At 36.0% G+C, this 22,848-nt stretch overlaps 3 protein-coding genes across 5 annotated transcripts; 2 read left to right on the top strand and 1 right to left on the bottom strand.

Annotated features, from left to right (window-relative positions):
* The first annotated feature begins 6 nt into the window (after positions 1-6).
* On the top strand, positions 7-11,679 carry LOC100181168 (fibulin-1). Of its 3 annotated transcripts, none has more exons than XM_002119931.5 (10): positions 7-1,061; positions 4,436-4,601; positions 8,180-8,371; positions 8,643-8,774; positions 9,004-9,123; positions 9,485-9,544; positions 9,851-10,006; positions 10,287-10,389; positions 10,765-10,908; positions 11,187-11,679. In XM_002119931.5, the coding sequence occupies exons 1-10, from the start codon at positions 957-959 to the stop codon at positions 11,416-11,418; spliced, it is 1,410 nt and encodes a 469-aa protein (XP_002119967.2). In that variant the 5' UTR covers positions 7-956; the 3' UTR covers positions 11,419-11,679. The 3 variants fall into 3 exon arrangements, with proteins under 3 accessions (XP_002119967.2, XP_018669313.1, XP_026692301.1); XM_018813768.2 differs by lacking the exon at positions 7-1,061 and adding an exon at positions 1,438-1,592; XM_026836500.1 differs by lacking the exon at positions 7-1,061 and adding an exon at positions 2,769-3,103.
* Positions 11,680-11,798: 119 nt separating this feature from the next.
* Positions 11,799-16,166, bottom strand: LOC100185890 (gap junction beta-1 protein-like). The gene is made up of 8 exons (XM_009861581.2): positions 15,995-16,166; positions 15,425-15,538; positions 14,678-14,785; positions 14,361-14,471; positions 13,850-14,025; positions 13,439-13,589; positions 12,972-13,064; positions 11,799-12,753 (listed from the first exon to the last, which is right to left on the bottom strand). Exons 1-8 carry the CDS (start codon positions 16,118-16,120, stop codon positions 12,544-12,546), a joined length of 1,089 nt encoding a protein of 362 aa, XP_009859883.1. The 5' UTR covers positions 16,121-16,166; the 3' UTR covers positions 11,799-12,543.
* Positions 16,167-18,831: 2,665 nt separating this feature from the next.
* LOC100181215 (astrocytic phosphoprotein PEA-15-like) lies at positions 18,832-21,477 on the top strand. The gene is made up of 3 exons (XM_002119357.5): positions 18,832-19,027; positions 20,817-20,972; positions 21,161-21,477. Exons 1-3 carry the CDS (start codon positions 18,844-18,846, stop codon positions 21,250-21,252), a joined length of 432 nt encoding a protein of 143 aa, XP_002119393.1. The 5' UTR covers positions 18,832-18,843; the 3' UTR covers positions 21,253-21,477.
* Positions 21,478-22,848: the final 1,371 nt, after the last annotated feature.

Genomic DNA, 22,848 nt, shown 5'->3' with positions numbered 1-22,848 from the left:
TGGGGTCAAGTAAAACGAAATGTGAGGTTTTACAAATTGAAACTTGAATGAATTAAATCCAAGCTCTCATGTTCAAGAAATGTGAAGTTGCAAAATTTGAATTGTTTAAAAGATTGTGATTATTACATCATAGGCAACAACTGTCATGCAGGTTTTTACTTCAATTCGTTGGAAAAAATTATTCTTTCATTTCTGTTTTCACTATTAGGGTGCCGATTGTTATTTTGTGGTTGGAACTAGAAGTGATGTCATTACATTATATTGGGAATTCATTAAATGTCTATGCCAATATGTTAAATACGAATTGCCGCTTCATACGTTGCTGTTGTTGCTTTATCGGAAAGCGGGGTAGGTGATAATAAACAACCGGTAGACGGCAGCAAAGAGTGGACACAAAGTGGGATTCTGCATTACAAACATTGGTTTAAAGAAAACAGTTATGCGTTAACGCATACAAAGTCTTACGACGTGGTAACTCGCAAGCGGCTTGGTGTTTGGGTATTGTGCCAACTTGGCTTAAGTCACTGGTGGCATTTGGCAGGATCTCCAATTTAGAGTAGAATTGGTAAACCGGCGCAAGGGTTGTGAATCAGTACACCCGTGTAATAACAACTGTCGTTGTCCTTCAAGCAAATTTATTTAAATGGCATTCACTCATTTTAACTGTGAAACATATTCGTTTTAGCCACATTTTTGGTTAATCTCGTATTCGTAACGTATTTGTTGTTAATAACATGCGTGATACCGAACACCGCGTTATAACTTCTGAAGGTTCCCGCTACAAGGATAAATGATCGACATTCATTCATACTTTAAAACTCGCCTGTCCAGAAGCCCGAACGCTCGAGGATAATTCACATAGCGCTCAGGTACTCGGAGAAAAAACGTAAATTCCACGAAGAAGGCACAAAAGTAGGCGATGTATCTTGCTCAAGACATTACACAACGCTTTGACAATGGGGAACGTAAAGTGCAACGTGAACGCTCGAAAGTCTGTACTTCTGTTCGTCTTTGCGGCATTTCTGGTTAATGTACAAACACCGGTACAATGCCAACGTCAGGTAAGAATGATTGTTTGTTGTTTTAATTGTTTCATCAGTTCTAGAACGTCTAGATAATGACCGGAAGTTGTTATAATAAGCCATCGCGGTTGGATTCGAATCGTCTTTGTTTTAGAATTTACTATTGTATTTTAACGACTTAAAACTTTTGGCGTTTTTATTAATCGTCTATTATTTACGAACGAAGAATTAAATTTACTTGTAGAATTTCTCATCGCGGTCGATTCTTTTAATTCGTAACCCGTTTCCGTCACACGAAACATGTAACAATCGCGTAATTAAACAGCGATTTAAATTCTCGAACGCGCGCGTCTGTGACGTCATGAAACGGCCGTGTTGAATTATTCCAAAGTCAGCATTTTAGAATCGATTGTCGCGTCATAATAACGCGCGCGAGAATTAAGTCGCGCGACTTCTTGAGCATAAGTAATTGTGTTTTAATGAATATAGTGAGATTATGCACTCGAATCCGGTAGTTGACAGAGTTAAATAAACCAATGTATTTACCTGCGATGAACCAAATGACTTCGTGTAAGTTACCAAGTTACTGTTTTAATTCGCTATATAATTAAAACACACGATAAAATATGATTTGAAAAGTATGTATTATATACAACTTTCCCTAATTTTCAACACATATATATATTATGTATATACAAATATTTGTGTTGAAAAGCCATTAGTATTTCTTAAAGAATCCGAAAACTTATTTTTAGAATGTTTATAAACTTAGACGGCAGATTTACGATGTATTGACGTGTGTGGGGACTACTGCGTTGTGATTGTTTGACCTAAAATTCACTGTCGATGTTTTGCTTTGAAATGGTTGGACTGGATTGAATTAAAGTTATCTTAAGTCAGACATAAGCTAAACTTAAGCCATGTTTAAGCTCGGTTAAATCCCAAGGCTCTAGTTAACTAAATCGAGTTTAAAAGTAACACTGTTTAAGTTTTAGCAACAGTTGTAATGTGTTCATTCTTCCGTAACAAAAGTCATTATCTTAATATCACTGTTTTTACTGATATGTTTAAAATGCTAAATTGGTAAAAGTTTTAATTAAAAACTAATTTTCGAATTAAATAAAATAAATTGCTTATAATTTAAGTCATATTGTAAACACCATTGATTTTGTGGCTTAACGTTTCTGATATATTCGAAAATATTTTTGTAAATTTTTATCATAATTTTAAGATTCAATAAACATCGTAAGTTTATGGTGTGTTAGAATAATGTTTGGTGAAGGTTAATCTGACTGGGTCACATGTGAACTTGGTTTCCTCTGTGCCCAAGTTCAGACACAGGAGTTACCTTGTGTTTGTTTACGTCTCCTTGCCTGTGGTTGGAACTCTAAATACTTATCAGTTACCCACAGTTTAAGTAAAGCTTAAGAAGCTTAAGCAGTCGGTAAATTAGTTTTATAAGTTCTTTTGGTTAAATTGTGAAACGTTTCCATTTCTCCATTCTGACTTAGTTTAAAATAGGATTTGTTAAATTCATGTAAGATTTATAACTTGGGTGGAGGAAATACCAAACTGTCTATTTAGTGTCTCATGTGATTTATGACCGAACATTCTTTTCTGGGTAAAAGATGGGGTACTGGTTTTGTAGGTAATTGTGTCAACGTGATGCATCTTAAAGTAAAAGACTTGGTTTAAAGTAATATATAAGAAATAAGTTTGGTTAAAAGTCCAATGTTAGAAATTAATTAAAAACACTAAATAAAATCCTGTTGGAAACACTGGCTAAAATTCTATTGGAAACACAGGTTTAAAATCTCATTAGAAACCATGGTTTGAAATGCCATTGGAAACACTGGGTTTAAATTCTATTGGAAACACAGATTTAAAATCTCATTGGAAACAATGGTTTGAAATGCTATTGGAAACACAGGTTTAAAATCTCGTTGGAAACACTGGTTTAAAATAGAGATTGATATTCACTTTCAAAATTCCTTTGTATCAAGTTACAACCTATTTGCTACTGATGACTGCAATCATTTCTTTTCATAACAAACTTTATCATGATTGGCATGATGAGTCTGGTGGGTTAGGTCTTATAAAAGAATAGTAAAATATGTAATATTCGTTGGTCAATATATATATATCCATATAAAAAATCTAAAAAATAAGAATCTGCCGGCATCCGGTGTACGCAGCAGAACACCGGTTTTTAGAATGACTGTTGTTGCCCCGCCATGCAAGTATTAATTTATTGGTCCAGAGTTTAGTGAGAATAACAAGCCTTTTACTTTAGTTTTTTCCATGCATTTTATGAATACAAAAAAGGATGTTAACTTTGACTTTATAATGTAACTTGTTTGTAATAAATAAAATTTGATTCAATTTTTATTGAATCAAATTAAACTTTAGGTTAAAGTTTGAATGTTATTGAAAACCACTGTGGGAAAAGAGAAATGAAATGTTTACCAACAAACATAGACATCTTATATTACAGTTGATAATCTGCCTAACTAATCACCTGTGACCAACAAATTAAAAAATGTTGATTTAAGTTTTAAAGATTGTAAAGTTTTCCCCCACACTAACTTGTGTGTTGTCTGTTATGAAAACTTATTTAATTGATTGATTTAAAAGTTTTACATTCTCTGGATTCTCGTCGTGTTTCTCTATCATTACAATTGGTATAAATCTTCGTTCCTGACATTTTGTTTTTGTAATAATTTAAATAGAAATAACACTGAGGAAAAACAGCACCAGCGAACGCAGGGGTGTGATGTACAAAAACTTTAATATTACCAAATTAAAAATCGTTAATTTTTTTTTAAAGCGTAAAACTACAATATATTATTGTACTGTATGGGTTGTGCAAATACTTTATTTGATGTCTTTTATAGTTTTTATGATTGTATTTAATTTATTTTTATGATTTTTATAACAGATGTAAAACTTTTATAATTTGAGACGCTCTTTAAACCAATATAACCTGACAAATATATAATAGAAAAGTTAACGTTGTATCCTATATGGGTCTTTAAACGCTCTTTAAAGTCAGAATTAGAGTGCAGTTCTATATTTCTGTAAATTTTCTTTCTTTAATATTATTATTAAATAGGATGATAAAAGAGATTTAAAACTTGTCACATCCTGCTCCTACATGCGCCCATCTTACCCCAACATATGTCCGATGGTACCCCAACATATGTCCCATGGTACCCCAACATATGTCCCATGGTACCCCAACATATGTCCCATGGTACCCCAACGTATTTCCCATGGTACATAACGTATGTACCATGGTACCCAAATGTATGTCCCATGGTACCCCAACGTATTTTCCATGGTACCCCAACGTATGTTCCATGGTACCCCAACGTATGTACCATCTTACCCCAACATATTATCCTCCCCCGCAGGCGACGACGACGATAGTGAAGTTAAAACACAACATCGCAACTTTGAAAGGGTTGTTGTTACGACAGGAACGTCGCTTAGTTGTCGGGTTCAAAGGTTTACAACGGAAGATCGTTTCAATGAACAAAATGGCCGTCAAAGCTGAGAGGGAGATGGGGGGACCACCAGGTTTGTGGGATGGATTATGTTTTATACAAGTTGACCCATTACCCCAACATTGTATATGCACATTCTATTCTATAAGGGTGGGTCCTACAGTGAGGCATGCTATGGGTCCTAGGATTTAGGCCAGAGTTGCCCCATGTCACAACGCTTAACTCCATTCTATATTAGTAAGGCCCTGCATTAAATCAATCTCTCTTTGTTGGTTTATTTAAATTGATCTTCATGTCCTTTAAAAATATGAAACTTATACCTGTTGAAATAAGTGTTAGTGCATTACCGACAAACAAAATACATATAAATAACAATTGCCGCAGTAATGCCATAGTTAAGCGAGGTTAATGCAAGCAGATAACCTTTAGCATAGTTATTAACAGAGAAGATTAAACGTTTGGTATTTTTCCAACTCCCTAATCCAACCCACGCCGCCCCATTAGAACCACTTAGTAAAACAGAAAGTTCAGAAACCTTCGATTGGTGGGAAAACTTTCTCATAAACGCCCGCAGTTATTTAAGTGGTGACTTACTTGGCGTTGTCTCTTGTAGGATCATTTTCTGTGGTTTCCGTAAAATTTTGTGAAAGATTTTAACTTCGCAAAAGATATTTAAGATAATACTCAAACAGTCAAAATTTAAATTCCAAAATATTTGCTCTAATGTTGAGTGTACTGTAGTTTAAATCTAACACTCACAACTCATGCAAAAAGTTTTATTCTGTTTAGACTGTTTCTCTTTATCAGGGTAAATTAGTACTTTGTTCAAAGTTTTTTAAAATTGATCCAATTTAAATTTTAAGTTTAAACCATTATGTACAACAAACAGAACAAAACATTTCAATTTTAGTATTTTTTTAATTTACAAAGTAATAAAGTTATAAAATTTGGCGTTATGTTTTTACACAGACACGAAACATCTTCATCATTTAGACAGGTTTGCTCCACACCAATTATTAAAACCTCTGTTTCACAATTGTACTATTAAATTGCGAAAAGTTGTTTATAAATTATTGTTAATTAGGAAAGTTTCGCGGCACGCCTTGCATCGTTATATGTCAGTGTACGTTGGTATAGATAAGCAGAAGTTCATCTTATAATGGTTGGCTTTGTTATTTTCTTCTAAATGTCAAACACATTATAATGAGGGGATGGTGAAGTTCATGATAAATATATCTACACAGCATCAGTGGTTGTTATAACTTCAACTAAACAAACAACAATAACTTATATAAGCGTTAAATTAGATAAAGTTCTTTGGGACTTTTTTTGACATGACATTGAGCTTTCTGCCTAATTAAAAAACTTTAAATTTAAACATTTAATTCATATACCACTTTATAATGGGTATGATCCGTTACATTGTAGTTAATTTTTTTTTAAGAACTTTATAAAACAACTTCATATATATTTTTAACTTGTATTAAACGTTTGTGGTTACGGATTGTGCATTTTATAGTTTATAATAGTTTTACAAAAAGTCTTTATTAAATTCACCTCGTATCACCATGGCAACATAATTGCCATGGAAACTTCATGAGGATGCAATATCTCACGCAAGAGTATTAAACAGGAATTACTTTATTAAATCAAGTACGTGTAGAGCGGTTAGCACCACCGAAATAATGCTGGGCAGTTACCACAACACTTGCTTAATACCGTGGGGATTATCAAACTACAAAATGTCGTTTAATCAAAAGTTTTAAGCTTTGTTTAAGTTAAACTAATTTTCACTCATGTTGGTGCATTCCATAGAAATCCACTAATCTGGGTGAGAAGAAGAACTTTGTTTGTTTTGTCATAATGCGATTATGATGCCACACCCCTCTTTATCTAGATGGCATTTGATTGGCCATTTTAAGGTCATGTGGTCTTAAGGGGGATTTAAACGTTTTTTGTCCATTACAGAAATACCTTAGTTCATAGATATCTTATATTTATAAATGAAGGTTTGTTGTAAACAAAGCTTCATGATCGGAAAAAGCTCAAAACTTATGCTCTTGTGACAATTGAATCAATTCACTAAATATCTTGGCTGCAATACTATATTTATACCTGGTAGTAAAGCACCAGACGAATCTATGTATTAATAACATCTCTATTCGACACAATGAGTCTTATTTTAATCCCCTGTGACATCATAATGTTACAGTTCATATAATTCTCATCCATCAATGTCATAATAATGTGGTTTATGATGTCACAGTATGGGTATTGTTCTCCACTGTAAAATTAAACATAAATATATTATTTATTAGTTTCAATAGAAATATTACACCTCATATATACATATTGTCTCATTTCCCATCTTTAGTGACGTAAGAAGTTAAAATGGTGTTAAGATGTTTTAGTTTTAAACCAAGTTTTCAAAATAAAAATGCTAACAATTGTGTTCACATAAATATATATATGTGTGTGTATTGGCTGTAATATTTCAATTGAAACTGACCAGATCATACGATCGATTTAATCTGGCAACACTGATAGGTTTTATCTGGCAACACTGTTAAGTTTTGATCCCGGCAACACAGTTAGTTTTGATCCGGCAACACTGTTAGTTTTGATCCGGCAACACTGTTAAGTTTTGATTCGGCAACACTGTTAAGTTTTGATCCGGCAACACAGTTAGTTTTGATCCGGCAACACAGTTAGTTTTGATCCGGCAACACTGTTAGGTATTAATCCGGCAACACTGATCAATGTTGATTCTTCAAGTTAACGTTCCACTATAGGGGTTTAAATGTCAAGTTTGTCACGCTCATTTAAGCGCGACGAATTACGACCAATTTCTGGGGTGTAGGTTGGCGTGGTAACATGGGTTGTGGGGGCGAGTATATAAAAATATCTTTCAGTGGTTTTGAATGCAAAACCAAAGGTATTTACGTCGTTAAAGTATTTCTACACCAATTACTGTCTACTGCATGCTTTGAAAAAAATGTTTAAAATATTTTAAATAGTTTTTTTTTAAAGACTAGTAACTTTTGATTTTGTAATATTAGCTGTTAGCTGTTTTTAGTAACCAAGTCTCAGTGTGTAAGATTTGTTTGATCTTATTTCATGTTTGATATTAAATTGTTTGATCCTTTTCATGGTCACTTACCGTGTAATAAATCCCATTGTTACATCACACCTGGTTATTTTATGCTGCTTTATGATGTCATACAGGTTTATCAACATGTCATTTAAATGTCAGTACTCATATATAAGTATGCACAATGAAATGTAAAACTTTTGTCTTATTATACAATGGTATGTCGTTATCTTTATTATGTTTGTAATTTTCCTTAACTGAAGAAATAGATCATTAAAATTTATCAACAAACAATTGTAAAGTTTAAAAATTAAACAGATTCAAAATACTCTTGCAAAGCCACTTACTTTAATATTTAATCAAAATAATGAAAGAAAACATCCCCCTGTAATTACTGAAGGAAATGTTAAAAAGTAAACCCAAGGGCCAATATAATACTCAACCATACATGTTTTTAAAACATGTGGTTTTGAAACAAGAAAATTCAATTAAACGAAACAGTGTCACAAATACACTGTATATTATCTACTTTATTATTTTCAATTCAATTTTTTCCCCAGTAACTTGTGCCCCGCTCACTGCTCCACCCAATGGACATATGTTGGGTGTTCGTACGGACATAAACGGGGCCACAGTCCCGATAAACAACGAAGTATATTTCGTCTGTGATGATGGATTCCATCTTCGAGGCCCAGAAGTTCGAACATGTTTGGGAAACAACACATGGAGTGGACACGACGTGTTGTGTGTAGGTGAGGTGGTTGATGTATATATCAAGCATTGATACTTATGTGCAGCTAAGATGCAAAAGTTTTGCTTTTACTTTGGCATTGTTTCAGTTTATTTAAAACTATTTCATTTTTTTTCATAGCAATGTTTCTGAGTCTAAGTTTCTCATACAATAAGGTAGACGAAATGTCCTTTAAGATCACATAATAAACAATTGACAGAAGATCTCTTTCACATTTACTAAAATACTTTTCCCAATACATGTGTTCTTATACATAACATTATTCACCCCAGACATGCGAGCTGAGTATCGAGCGTGTGCCAAGTTATCGTGCAAGAATGGGGGAAGGTGTGTGAAAGTAAACGATGACAACGTATACGCTTGTCAGTGTTTGAGGGGGTATAAGGGAAGAAGGTGTCAGAAAGGTGAGTGTGATGTCATAATGTTTAGTTCTCCTATTCAATTCTATACGAGTTGTAAAATGCCATATTTTATTTTGGAAACACCACACGTCCACACTTATTTATTACCCATGTTAATTGAGAAATACCACGCTGTCTTTTTGCTGTTTTAATTAATCTTATCTCATTATACTGTAATCACAGCGGTATTACCTATTTTACTTAACCAAAACCAATTCTCTTCACTCTACAGTTGTTAAAACAAGTCTCACCGGTCCCATCAAGCGAGCGATCTGTTCCAACCGCTCCACACACGAAGGTTGTTATTGTGAGCGTGGTTATAAGATTGGGACCGCGCAAAACCTTTGCTTTGGTAACTTAATATATATTTACTGAGTGTCTTACATTTATGTATACAACTATATCTATAATTCTGGTAGCAACAGCAGCAGAACCATTTTTTTTCTTTATTAGATCTTAAATTTTTTTTACTTTTAACATGAAATATATTTATCTTTTCTGTTGTGGTGGCAAACATCAAAGTACGATAAACATATAGAAAACTAATCAGTTGAAAAGCGTGTTAAATAGGCTATTACATTTTAAATATTTGAAATTATACCTGTAATTAGAAGAAAATGTTGTTTTGTACCATATTTAAGTCTCTTTTATAGAAAGTAAATGTAACTTGTGTATTCCCTCCTTGAGTGGAAATATTATATTTATTATATTAGATGTTGATGAATGCAGTGAGACGCGACATCCTGTTACTGATGTCATACCTGGTGATTTAGGTGAGTTGTGATGTCATAATCAGTTTAATAAATCATAATATATATGAATGTAACTTATTTATCCTCACATGCTCGCTTACAAGTTACCACTTGTGTAACTTTTTAAATTAATATTTTTTGTGTATGGCTGACACTGTAGACAATCCATCAGTAACCATTGGGTTTAAGTAATTGTCGTTAAGTGTCTTTCAAATAATGCCCATTACTGTAATATCGGGTCTTCCCTCTAACTACAAAGCAAGCGCTCTTACCAACTATCTACGGTTGTCACTGTCAATATATAATTCATTTTTATCATACGACCAGGGTCACATGTGAAGCGACACGCAGGGTTCCGAAGGTCATTATGTCGTCATAAATGCGTTAACACCCCGGGTTCATACGTGTGCACGTGCCCACCCGGTTATGACATCACAGGGGATAACAATCAGGATTGTCATGACATAGATGAATGTGAACGAGGTGAGATTGTGATGTCATATTTAAGTTTATTGTCTAGCTTTATCTCCGCGCGGCTGGGAAACGACAGTCGTTATAACACGGGTGTTCTGTTTCATACACCTCGTGTCCGCTTAACTTTGTGGCCGATTATTCTTTTGAAATTTGGGGGGGGAATTTATGGATGTTTTCTAAATTAACTTTTTGGAGCTTAAATTAAAATTTATACAAGTGGGTTTGCGAAATTGTTGTTAAGTGTCCCAACTAATGACATACACACTCACAATGATTGATAATATTCCAGGCACCCACAATTGCACGGATGATCAATATTGTTTCAACACTGGTGGAAGTTTTCAATGCGTTGGTGTTGTTTGTCCCCCACATTATTTCCGAGCTAACACATAGTATGGTAGTTGGTATTACTGCAATGCATGCATGAAGTAAATATGCATGTCGACACTAACTTATATCTAAATATCAAAGCAGTCACTCACAAAGTTACCACAAAATAAAACGCCACTGTTATTACAACTGCGCTCCCCCGCACGAGGATAAATAAGTTACATACGTGGTAACTTGTAAGCGAGCACGAGGTGTATGAAACAGAATACTCGTGAATTTACAATCAAATTATATTCGTAAAGCATGCTATGGATAAAAGTATTTATGCAGAATGTTTAAAAATATCAAGTAGCTCACAGTCAGTTCTAATTACTAAAACAAATTAACATATAAACAATAAAGTGCATAAAGTAATTGGTATATTATTTCTATGTCAGCACTTGCCATAGGGACCGCTGCAGGGATTGGGATCGGAAATGTCTGAAGGATCCGTTGTCGTACACCTTCAGTTTCATAGATATCCCGGCCAACCTCAATTACCCTGTTGATATATTCCGCTGGGGCGTCGGGGTGGACGAGGGGTGCGTGGTTTGTGTGGTGTATTTTGTACCTTGAACCCCTTTTACATAGTGGTTTGTAATGGATATATTGTATTAATTGGGCTACGGTGCATATAGTAAAATGTTTGCTTTTTCCATATAAAGCGTGCAATTCAAACCTTTCACTCTTATTGTGTTCTTGGTGTAATGGTGCACAGACTGATAGAGTTTTGCCATCTTTTGGGCTCATGGGTCAACTCTGGTCTCAGGACATTGCCCCTATAAATAAAAAAGTTAATTCATTATTTGTTTATTTTCAGAGCAAGCCAGAACAACAGGTTCTATGTAACCCCCGCAACCAACCCCGGTCGGTTATTCTCCGCTCGTAAAGTTGACGCGGTGACCGGTATGCTGGTGTTGAATCGTCCACTAGATGTCTCATCTGCAACCGTGGATTTTGAGATGCGGGAATTCAACCCGGGCCATGGGAGGCAACTTATCGTTAAATATACCTCAAGGATAATCATCTTCTCATCTCCGTATGCGTTTTGATGACGGAACTTTAAGATACTGTAGGTCTCTCTATATGGGTGAAGTCCTATAGCGAGGCATGCCATGGGACATAGGCCACAGTTGGCCCATTTACATTCTGTGTAACTTTGCCGACTGTTTTGCACTTCAAGCGATAATTGCAAGAAAATGACGCAGGCCACTACCAGGCGCTGAAGAGCGGCCACTGCTTGCCTACACTACTCAGTGTTAACGCATAATATACGTATGCTGGTTTCGCAAGTACACACAATGTATAAAGCTGAAGTTTATGATCTTTTTTATCCCGTAAGAGAATAATCTTATCAGGTCATACGGTGGGCACGCAATGGGTCTTAGGATATATAGGCCATATTTGGCCCTACTTTCTATTCTGTCTGAAGTTCTATGGTGGTAGTACTGTATGGGCTTTATCCGATGTTGAAGCTTCATGTTACCTTAGCTTTAATGGTAAATGATGCGAGATCTTCCGTTGACAGCTCGGTCATGTCTGGTATTCACATATTCTGGTCATAAACCAACACAGTGGAAGGATGACGCAGTAGAATGTCAGTGTTTTGAGTTTATTCAGATGTCTGGTAAAACATGCGATGTGATCACATGACGATTAAGGCGTAGCGTTTGTCGTGGCAGTTTCGGGAGTTGCTTGGAGAATGTACGTTTACTTTAATGTGTCGAGTATATTGGTCTTCCTAAATTTATGTTTATTACGTGTGTGGAAGAAGTAAATTCTGCAACCATCTGTTATATTTAACTGTTGCATCAAACGTATTTAGTTTGTGTATTTGGCCGATTTAACATGAACGAAGAGAACATGTCCGGCCATAGCATGTAGTGGCCTTGCTTTGATGGCTGCGATTACTAAAGCATTACCACATAAAACAAAGTAATCTTGTTTTTTTTTTAAAACTAAATAACATATATTTATATAGCAGGGTGGAGAAATATGAGACACTTCATTTTATTTTCTTGTCCCATTACAAAGAACGTTTGTAGAATTATAAAACCGTATCCTCCCGACTCTCATAGACCGTTGTTAATTGATTAAAACTCGATCAGGATATTTGAATCTTATTTGCTCAAGTGTTCATTACCCACAGTCCTATATATATAACTTTAACACATTGATTATTCGAAGCCACTTCCATCGTCTGATGTTTCAACCGATCTATATTCGTCCCCACTTCCATCGGTGATGCTAAGATCTCTATGTCTCCTCAACCCATACCCTCCCCTTGTTGGATTGAACCTCCCAGCCAAAACGGGATCGGTGTGCCATCTTGCCTCAAACTCACGGAGATAGGTTCCACTCTTCTTGCCCCGGATTAAATGAACACACTGGAATTATAATTGTAGCTTAGAACGTTAAAACGATCGTTTAACTATGCTCTGGGCACAAATTCCATGATATACACCGTTTATTCGAAAAAATCACCCAGGTACCTCGTCCGGTTATAAAACAGCAGTTGTTTATCTAATGAGATTTTTATCTCCGAATGCGACAACCAAGAACTGAAGATCTTCTGTGATATTTGACCAAAACAACCCACACTTACCTTCCTAAATCCAAAATAATTGACCTCCATGAAATCCATCACGAGGCAAACTCCGGATATGACGTACATGAATATCAGGAACACGTTTTTCTCCTGTGAAAAATAAAAGCATCTTATTTATCCTTGAATGTGGATGTAACTCCGGAAGTTATAACTTGGGTGTATATCTCTGGTTTTATTTCAACACTTCTGGCGTACCTCGCACATAGCACTACACCCATATCGAATACCAGTTAAAAGAAACGCTTACGCCCATTTTAGAAACTACATAAAAAGGAAATGCCTATGAAATAGATAAATCGATGTTTCTGGCGCATTAAAACTAATAAAACTATAGCTTTAGTCGTAGCAAGGACTCAAGAATCTGCTGTTTGTGTTAACGTTTTAATATCAATACTGTCTTTGCCACGCCAGGGTAAACAAGTTACATTTATTCATTCAAGCAAGCCATAAACCTCGTTACTTACCATGGGTCGTGATATGAAACATTCAACACGTTGTGGACAAGGGTAGCCTTGGCATCTATACATCTCAGGGACGTAGAATTGAAACAGAATATATTGCAAAGCAATGAATGAAGCTTCGATCGCCATTCGGAAGTAAATATGTAGAACGTATCTATTGAGAAGGGTCGTTCATTTATGTCGAGTTGCTGAAGCTATTACAGTGTGTGGATAAGCAGACATGACTTTTGGTTAGTTTGGTCATTTATCTCCTTGTGGGTGGGAACTTGAGTGACTTATCCATGGTTGCCACTCCCATGTTCACAGTCGAGTTGTTGAAGCTAGTGCAGTGTGTGGATAAGCAGACATGACTTTTGGTTGGTCATTTATATCCTTGTCGGAAACTTGAGTGACTTTATTCATTACTAAACTTACGCGGCCAATATGGGCGGGTCTTTTATTTGCTTCAAATCAACTTTAGGGATAACAGTTTGCACGGGAACGACCTCAGCTACTGGAAGCCCTTTGTTATAACCCGGAAGTTCATTGTTATATATCGCTTCGCTTCTTCGGTTACTCGAACGACTTTTCTTCGATTTTGAAACGATTTCCTGGGAATATATGTGGATGATCATGCGTGGATGAATATGTATTGTTTATCCTCGCATGGCGGAGTATCGGCAGTCGTTATAACACGATTGTTCTAGTTCCTATAGTATGTTGCATTGTAGGTTATTGTTTTTTGTGTATTACCGTTAAGTATCCTAACTCCTTAAGTGTTGAATGCTGCTATCACTATCTGTATGAGCCTTGGGAAGAACACGGTAATTGCCCAAACCTAGTGACCACCAATGGGTTGTTTAAAGTGTCGACTATTTTCACTCTTAACAAGCCCCATGCAACAATTCCCTCCTATAGTCGGTAAAAATATTTAAAGACAACAAACGTTTTCATTCTTGGCCGCCGTTGAATTATAATTGGGCGGTGCATCTGAGTATCTGTGACGTAGGGTGGGGTTTACATCCGGGTCTCTTTCCATGGGCTCTGTGGCGACATCCTGCGGTTGTATGGTGTTATTTTGAAGTTAAACAATTTCTCATTGAAACGTTAATGACATCATTTTGTATTGGTTACGTAAGTAAACACTCTGTATTTAACTCCTTTGGAGTGACGTAACTATACGTCATCGTTGGATTGTCACAATTGTCATAATCAAGCGATGACGTCACCAATGTATAATGACGTCACATTCACTGTACGTACCACTTGGGTTGCCAACTTTTGCAACTTTTCTCGTTTCTCCTTCGTTATACTTAGCGAATGCATCGCCCATACTATGAATATAACACTTGGTAGGGAAACGAGGAGAATCTGGAACAATGTGACGTCATGAAATATGAAACTATTCTGTGTTGACGGATAATTCAGCGCAGTAGTTTTAAACGTTTTAAAATGCGCTCACCTAAACATATCCAACCAAACAAAATTTAAATTCTGGCACTCGTCTGCATGTAGACCATCGAGAGATATCGGGTTCGATGTTCGCACGGTTATATCATTGCGGGCATATGTGTCCTTAGGCAAGACACTTAGCGGTAAAAGCTCCAACTCAGAGCTCATCTTGCAACGCGAGAATAAAATAAGTGACATTTATTTCTTTGGTGACGTTCACTATGGGTTTTGCAAAATGGACGCAGTTATATCAAAACACTCACAAAGTTATACATGGTACCGTTTGCAGGCATAATATGTATGAAACAAATCACCCGTGTTATAACTTATGATAAAGTGGGGTGGGGGAGTTGGGACACCTTTTCATTCTATTTTCTCAACTCATTTGGTAGTAAATAAAGAACATTCGTAGATGTAGGAAACCATAAACTCACGACTCCCCTTCCCCATAGACCGTTGTAAATTGTTTAAAACACGTTCACGATATTTGGATATTATGTGCTAAGGTGTCCCGTCTTCTCCCACCCTACTACATTAAATATTCACACATATTCAAACCTGCATCGCCCAAAACCTTATATGGGATATTGGACTAAATTGGTTGAAACAAATATTGTCGCATCCAGGTTGCAAAGTGTTGCACACAAACTTTGACTGCTCGTCGCTGTATACCTGTTTACATGAAGGTTGGTGAGATTTATTTTAAACCCGGAAACACTGGTTAACTGTCACTTGGAGCGTACTCAATACATAATTGACACATGTATTGAGTACGCCATGTTTGGAGTCGATTTTGTTCTGTATGGGTGCATGAGATCCTATAACCGCGAGGCGCAAACCTTGGAACTGATATCGATAAAACAGAGTTTGCCCATTATCCCTGAGACTTCTTGTATGGAGCTATTGATTGCGGTAATGTGTTAACTCTTAAATCTTCCATGGCTTGCCACGCTGTAGACTTCACCCATATGAAATAGAATATAGAACCAGTTGAGATAATCGAACTCTTGCTTAAATCCAAGTTCCCTTTTCATAACTTGCCCGCCGGACCCGTTCATATATATAATGACGCATATATTGGTTATGGCATAGAACCACAGAGGGTCGACTTTTCTTGAAGTAACTAACCTTGTCCCCGACGCTTAGAACTACAATCACCCTGAACACGAATAAGAACGAGAACCAATATTTCCCGATCAGCGTTGAATGGGTGGCTACTTCACCCAACAACTTCTCCAAGAGAGCCCAACTCATTATGAAACTTTTAATCAAGATGAAAAATCTGCGCAGCACAAAAAATCGGACTAAATTTATCTGCACAAAATTAAAAACAATAAACGGCCCTCAAGACGACTATAGTGATTCATATAATTTAAACTGCGCTTTATAACTGAGTTCTGTTCGCTACTTTCAGGTCTGTAAGTGTGATCTGTATAAATAAAAGAAAACATTATTCTTGCGATAATGAAACATGAAGTATTTCTCAATATCTCTGCTTGTCTCAATGAAGACTGTAACCAGCAAACTAAAATAAACATTTCGGGGAAAATTAAAACAACATTTTAAACACTGGTTGACACCTCGTATTTACAAAGTCACCCCAATGTATAAACAAACTTGGCCGCAGCCCCCTGGGCTGGCAACGATTTAATATAATTCTCCGGTTAAAGTTCTAGGTAGCCGTGGGCAAAGTGATAGAAGTACTTGAGAAGTTACTGAACGTTTAAGAGGAGCTGCTTGAGATCAAATTACTTTCAGAAATGAAAATATGTTGCTATGATAAGTTTCTTTGCCACTATTCAAGTGGTGGTTCTTATAGTTCTTGTTCAAAGACCATTCGTTCATCTCACCCGCATGGTGCATAAACACGAATCTATTCGAACTTTTAACAAAAAGTTCATCCACGCTTTCTAACAAATGCTTTTCCATTTATTTTAGAGGGTTAACTACTGCTGATGATTTGATGTCAACTCCCCAGCCCTATAGCTACTTTAATTAATATAATAGAGTGGGGAAAGATGGGACACCTACTCATTCTGTTAAGAATTACAAAAGCGTATCCTCACGACTCCCACAGACCGTTGTTAATTGTTTAAAACACGATCCAAGGCCGTGTCTGAAACTTAGTTAGCAAACACGGATAATGTTTGCGGCAAGGTGTAACGTCGCATAGTTGCGCGTATGGATGCGACACAAAGGTGGCAGCAACGAGCCTCGAACACGCTTTTATCTGGGTGAGAAGGTTTTTGGCGATCGTGGAAAGTTAAGTACAACTGCCTGCGTAATGTTTTGTTCATTAATTACGAGGGTTTCGGTTACGCTGTAGTTCTGTATTTAACGTATATAAAGTAATTCAAGTGTTGACTTGAGTGTTGGAATAATGGGCCAACTCTGACGTATATCCAAAGTGTCTTGGCATGACTGGTCGTAGGAACTTTGCGCATATGGAGTGGCATGGATATGTTGAATACAGGGTTGTGACATTGTTTATTTTAGATTGTTATTAATTATTACCTATATGCATAAGGTGGGTAGATAAAAACACAAGGTGGAAGCGAATGCTGCTTTAGACGCCACCATGTATCGGTGGTTAGAACGCTGGCCTGTGGACCGGAGGATACACGTTCGAGGCTCGACGCTGCCATTAAACTACCAGTCATATAGAAAACAATCCCCACACAAAAAATAAGTAAGGGAAACTCGTAAGCGAGCACGAGGTGTATGAACAGCGTTGATTTAAACTAGCTTTCCCAAAATACTTTTAATTAAATTAATTCCATCTTACGAGCAAACCGATGTTACCACGGTAAGGTAAATACATTAAGTTCACACGCCAATTAGATTGTGGTAGTACTGCCGCCGATGTAATTGGTTCTGGAGCGGAAATAACGCCTCCAACTGAGGCCCTCAGGAAACTTGAGTCACGCTTATTGATTTTGATTTAATCTCACAACGATTGGAGTCGCAACGTCATATTTACGTGATACAAGGTCTTGATCGCAGTGATAATAAGATTAGGCGAAAAAGGCTTCACTCGCTGGTCAAACAATCAACATGGTAAGAACATTTAGCGACGATAATCTTAGATGAAAGGACGCATTGTTCTAAATATAGAATACTAGAATAGAAAACAAACAAACCGCTAAGGAAGTTAGAATACAACGGTTGGTTTGAACCGAGTGTTTCAATTGTAAGATGTGTTCTAGATGTTTGTGTTCTAGTATTAAGTTAATCTGCTTGTGACGTAGTTAGTGCCATTGTCAATCGATTATTGTAACGCGATTACCAATTGTTCTTTTGATGTAACAATATATACATCCGATAACACATATTCGACTGTGACGTCACATTGGAATTTGCGTCGCATGATTCTCAGGCATTGATGCGTGGCCGGTGACTATTGTGACGTCACAGATACAATAAGAAGTAGCGACTTTGTTTTGCTTGAAAACGCGACAGACAGGAAAGGAATCGTTTGTAACAGCAATGTTTAGTATAAGGTTGGGGTAAGATGGGACATGTTTTATATCCTTTTATCGTCCCATTTGGTGGTAAACAAAGATTATTTACAGAAATATAAAACCTCATTCTTACGACTCCAGAAGAGCGTTGTTTTTCATACTAATTGAAATTGGATAAGCTAATATATTGTACGCGACATGTGGCCTTTACCATCCACACGTTATTTCTTATAGTAACATCTAAGAAAAGCTATTGTCAGCAATTATGTTCACCATCTATGGGTAAATTCTCAGTAAGATTAAATATTAATTTCAAAGGAAGTTCAATACGATGCGTGTAATGCGTAACAGAGGTCATTTTGACTCATAGTTTACTAAGTGATGAGTAACTGAATATCTGTGATGTCATAATCATTCCATATGATGTCACAGAGCGATTGTAATTTAAAAAATCAACAATCAGATTCTTGAAGTAGTTTAACAATCAGGTATTGTTGCAGACAAGCATAGTTCATTATGACAATTGAAGGTCCATTGTCTGAACTTGTTAACGAACTCACGAAGAAGTTGAAACCGGAGGATCTTCCAGGATTGTTAGATTCATCAAAAGATGACGGTATCGATGAAACTGAGTTGGAGAAACTGACATCGGTTGGTCAATGGTTGGAGTGGATGCACAACAAGTATCTGCTTACTAACGGTGAGTTATTATGTGTGGTGTTGATTGAATGAATGTAACAAGCTGGGTGTAGCAACCACGCTTATTATCTTCCAATTAAATGTAAATTTCATTATAACTTTGAGAGTTTTTTTAACTACTGTTGTGTGACACGTTTGTTCTGTTTCATATACTACTTGTGGGTTCGAGTATATATAACTTGTGTTTTTGTATGGCTATCAATTTGAACAACCCATTAGTGATGACTGTTCAGGGACTTTAGTAACTACAGTGCATATTTTCACTTACATTCATTCATTCATTCATTCATACTTAAATATTCTAGATATTTTATAACAAAATTTTAAAAGATAATATTTTAAATTTTATTTTGAAAAACTCTAATAAAGATTTAAAGCACAAGGCCATCAATTTAGTTGCATTTTATAATTCCTTAAAAAAAGTGGTATTTAACATAAATTATTAATATTATGTTGGTATACACATGCTCTTAACCAATGGTTTTAATAAAATCTGGGAATAACGTTTGTGTCATAGGATCAGTCTCTTCAAAATAAATGATTAACTTCATATATATATATATATTCGTCGACGTCATGTAATAATTTATTTTCTAATTCTTTGTTAAACACATACATGACGTTTGTGACATCATAATGAACAACAATGACACCTTTATGTTATTACAATATGTTTTTTTACCAAACTATGACATCACAATCCCACGTGTGTTTATTTTCAAAACAATCCAATTATCGTGTCACAATCAGCCTACTTAGAATATCTTACATTCGAGAACACGCACATGTAGGCTGTTTGTTCATCTTATACATATATATACATAGTTTAATCACTACAAAACATATATATATGTATATTAATCATTTGAACTTAAGTAATTGTGATTACCATTTAAATTATGGGTTTTTGTTGCATGGTATTGAAAGCATTTTATTCTTATTTATCAATGAACATTATATGCATAGGTTTATGGTTAAAAAAGAATTAAACAAATTGGACTATATGACAAATTGGACTACTTTATGGCACACACATGGTAGCTTTACTATTTTTAGGTGATCATTCACATTAGCGTTTCTTAAACTGGGGTAAATTTGTCCCTTCGGGTAAGTTCTTCGTATTTACCATTTACAGGGTTTAAACTACTCATCGAATTCCACATCAGTTCAACTGATGTAATTAGTTGTTTTCGCTTTTTAATAAATGAGCCCCATATTACATATTGGGGGTAAATCTGATAACCATCTTTGTTAAAAAGGTAAAGCATACAAAAAGTTTAAGAACCACTGATTTACATGGGAATGGTGTGAAAGTTAAACTTAAACTAGTAAACATACAAGTTTAAATATTAATGTCTTCTTAAATTTGAAGGATTTGTTTTATGCTGAGTGATTTGAAAATGGAATTTTAACAACTTTGTTTTGAAATTGAAAGTTCTTTTCTCCATTGTTTATGACATCACAATGTTAACTGTTGATTCATACTTTGTTGATAATAAATCACCCACTATGACATATTAATGACGTTTTACAACCAATTCTTATTTAATTTAATGGTTGAACATAACTTTAAACATATAACAATGAATTAACACTTTGTTTTTTATTCATTCCTAAGATTACAATAACAAAGGTCATATTTAATCAACATATTTTGTCCGTTATGGTTTTGTGGCTCTTGATTCTGCTTGTTATTTGGTTACGAGAATCGTCCTTTCATGAGTACTAGATCAGGACCAGATCCACAGAATTCATCACAGTTAATTAATTATGACATCATAATCTTCCAGACGATCTTAGTTTTATTGAGCACGTCTTTGAATTATGTCGACGACCTGACCTGCTTGCGATAGTTTTGGAATACAGGTTGAAGAACCTCGACACCAAAGATGAAGAATTACCAGCGAGACAACTGCTTCGAGTTTCAAGCTCTAAGAAGTATATTGGTACGTTCTACGTTGACTTTAATAATATCTTTATTTTATGATGAAAACTAGATTCAATAAATGAATGTAATTAGTTAGAGGTACATTCCTATAAAACAAATCTAACTTTACTGAGCAGTATGTTCACATGGGATTAAAATCCATCTAAATAAACTTGTGACATCATAACACACATTGTTACATCATAGCTACGACACTCAAGGCACCAGATGGCGATAAGGAGTCGGATTTAAAACTTGCTGACCCTCCGAAGGCGAGACGAAAAAGTACCGCGATATAATTCGCCAGCGAGCATGAGGACCAACGTTCCATAACTTTTATATTATTTCTATGAACTTATGTACAGTATTTTTATTCTGGTGAATCAGCGCTCCAATGTAATTATTACATCACAATCATATACCCATTGTTCCTATCTTTGACCAAACAATCGTAATACTATGACGTCATAATCAATATTATTCTTTATGTTAACAAACAATCGAAATAACTTTTGTCAAAATGATTCTTCTACAATGTAGTTTGTTACGTCACAGACATGATTGTTGAAGCGTGAAGGTTCCCGATCCAAGCTTTGTCACGTCACGGAAACCGCGTCTATCGCTGCAGAACAACAGGAAATAACGATTGCGACGTCATATCCGCATTATTTTATTCGTGAAAGTGGAAAATCAATCAACCGTGAGAATAGTATCGTTACGTCACAATAGCAGTTATATTATTGTGACACCAATACAAATACGTCACAGCAGATGACGTATATAACACGGGGTCAAACAAGTTTAACCAGTTAAAATGGATTCGTGCAAAACAATCAACTGTGTAAACTTCTCATACAACATGATTAGGTTGCCAGAATGAATGAATCTGTTGAATGCGTTACCACATATCTCACAATCTTCTGCTGGGCCAAAGTGTAGGTTTTGCGGCATTACTTACTTTCGGAGATTAATTACTTTCGTCCCAAAGCTGTTTTAAACGCGTTGGAAATCGAAGTTGACACGAGGTGTCTGTCGTTTTCCAGCCACGCGAAGATAAAGCAAGTTACATTCATTCAGACAGACACTCGTGGTTATCAGTCCCATACCACCAAGCATCTAAGTTTTTAACAACCCGATGTTTTATATGACGTCGAACTTTAACTTTCCTTTGTGAGTGGTCAACATACCGCACGTAATAACTGCGCATCTCGATTTCCGAATCGTCTTCGATTCCATGCAAAATATTACATAGACGACACGCTCCTGCGGTAGACCTGGCATAAGGATCCGTGAGTTGCAGATGCTTCCGCCACTCATGATATTCCATATAAGCTGTATTGTTCTTATCAAGGTAACTTATATAGTTCGCTAGATCTGCTGCTGATTTGAAATCTTCAACATGAATGAACGAATGTGGAGGCGCTATCACTTCTACATCCGACTTTTTCGGCCCCCAAACAATGGGTATTGTTCCTGAATACAAACCATGGTGTATGAACTTCTCTGTGACGTAATCCCGACAATGGAAAGAATTCTCGAACGCAAAGTAGAATTTGTAATCGCCAACGAAACGAAAGAATTCTTCGCTGCCCCGCTTTAAGCTAACGCGCTGTTTAAAACATCTGGAAAAAGAGCAGTTTTGACTGTATGAATACACCATGTATGTCTGGTGTATAAGAAGACACCCATGTTATAACTCGACAGTGGGCATAAGGTGTATGAATACACCATGTATGTCTGGTGTATAAGAAGACACCCATGTTATAACTCGACAGTGGGCATAAGGTGTATGAATACACCATGTATGTCTGGTGTATAAGAAGACACCCATGTTATAACTCGACAGTGGGCATAAGGTGTATGAATACACCATGTATGTCTGGTGTATAAGAAGA

This window comes from Ciona intestinalis, chromosome 10 (assembly GCF_000224145.3).
Source record: "Ciona intestinalis chromosome 10, KH, whole genome shotgun sequence".
In the NCBI taxonomy this organism is placed as follows: Eukaryota; Metazoa; Chordata; class Ascidiacea; order Phlebobranchia; family Cionidae; genus Ciona; species Ciona intestinalis.
The sequence above is the reverse complement of the archived record's forward strand: the minus strand, read 5'-3'. Positions and strand labels throughout refer to the sequence as shown.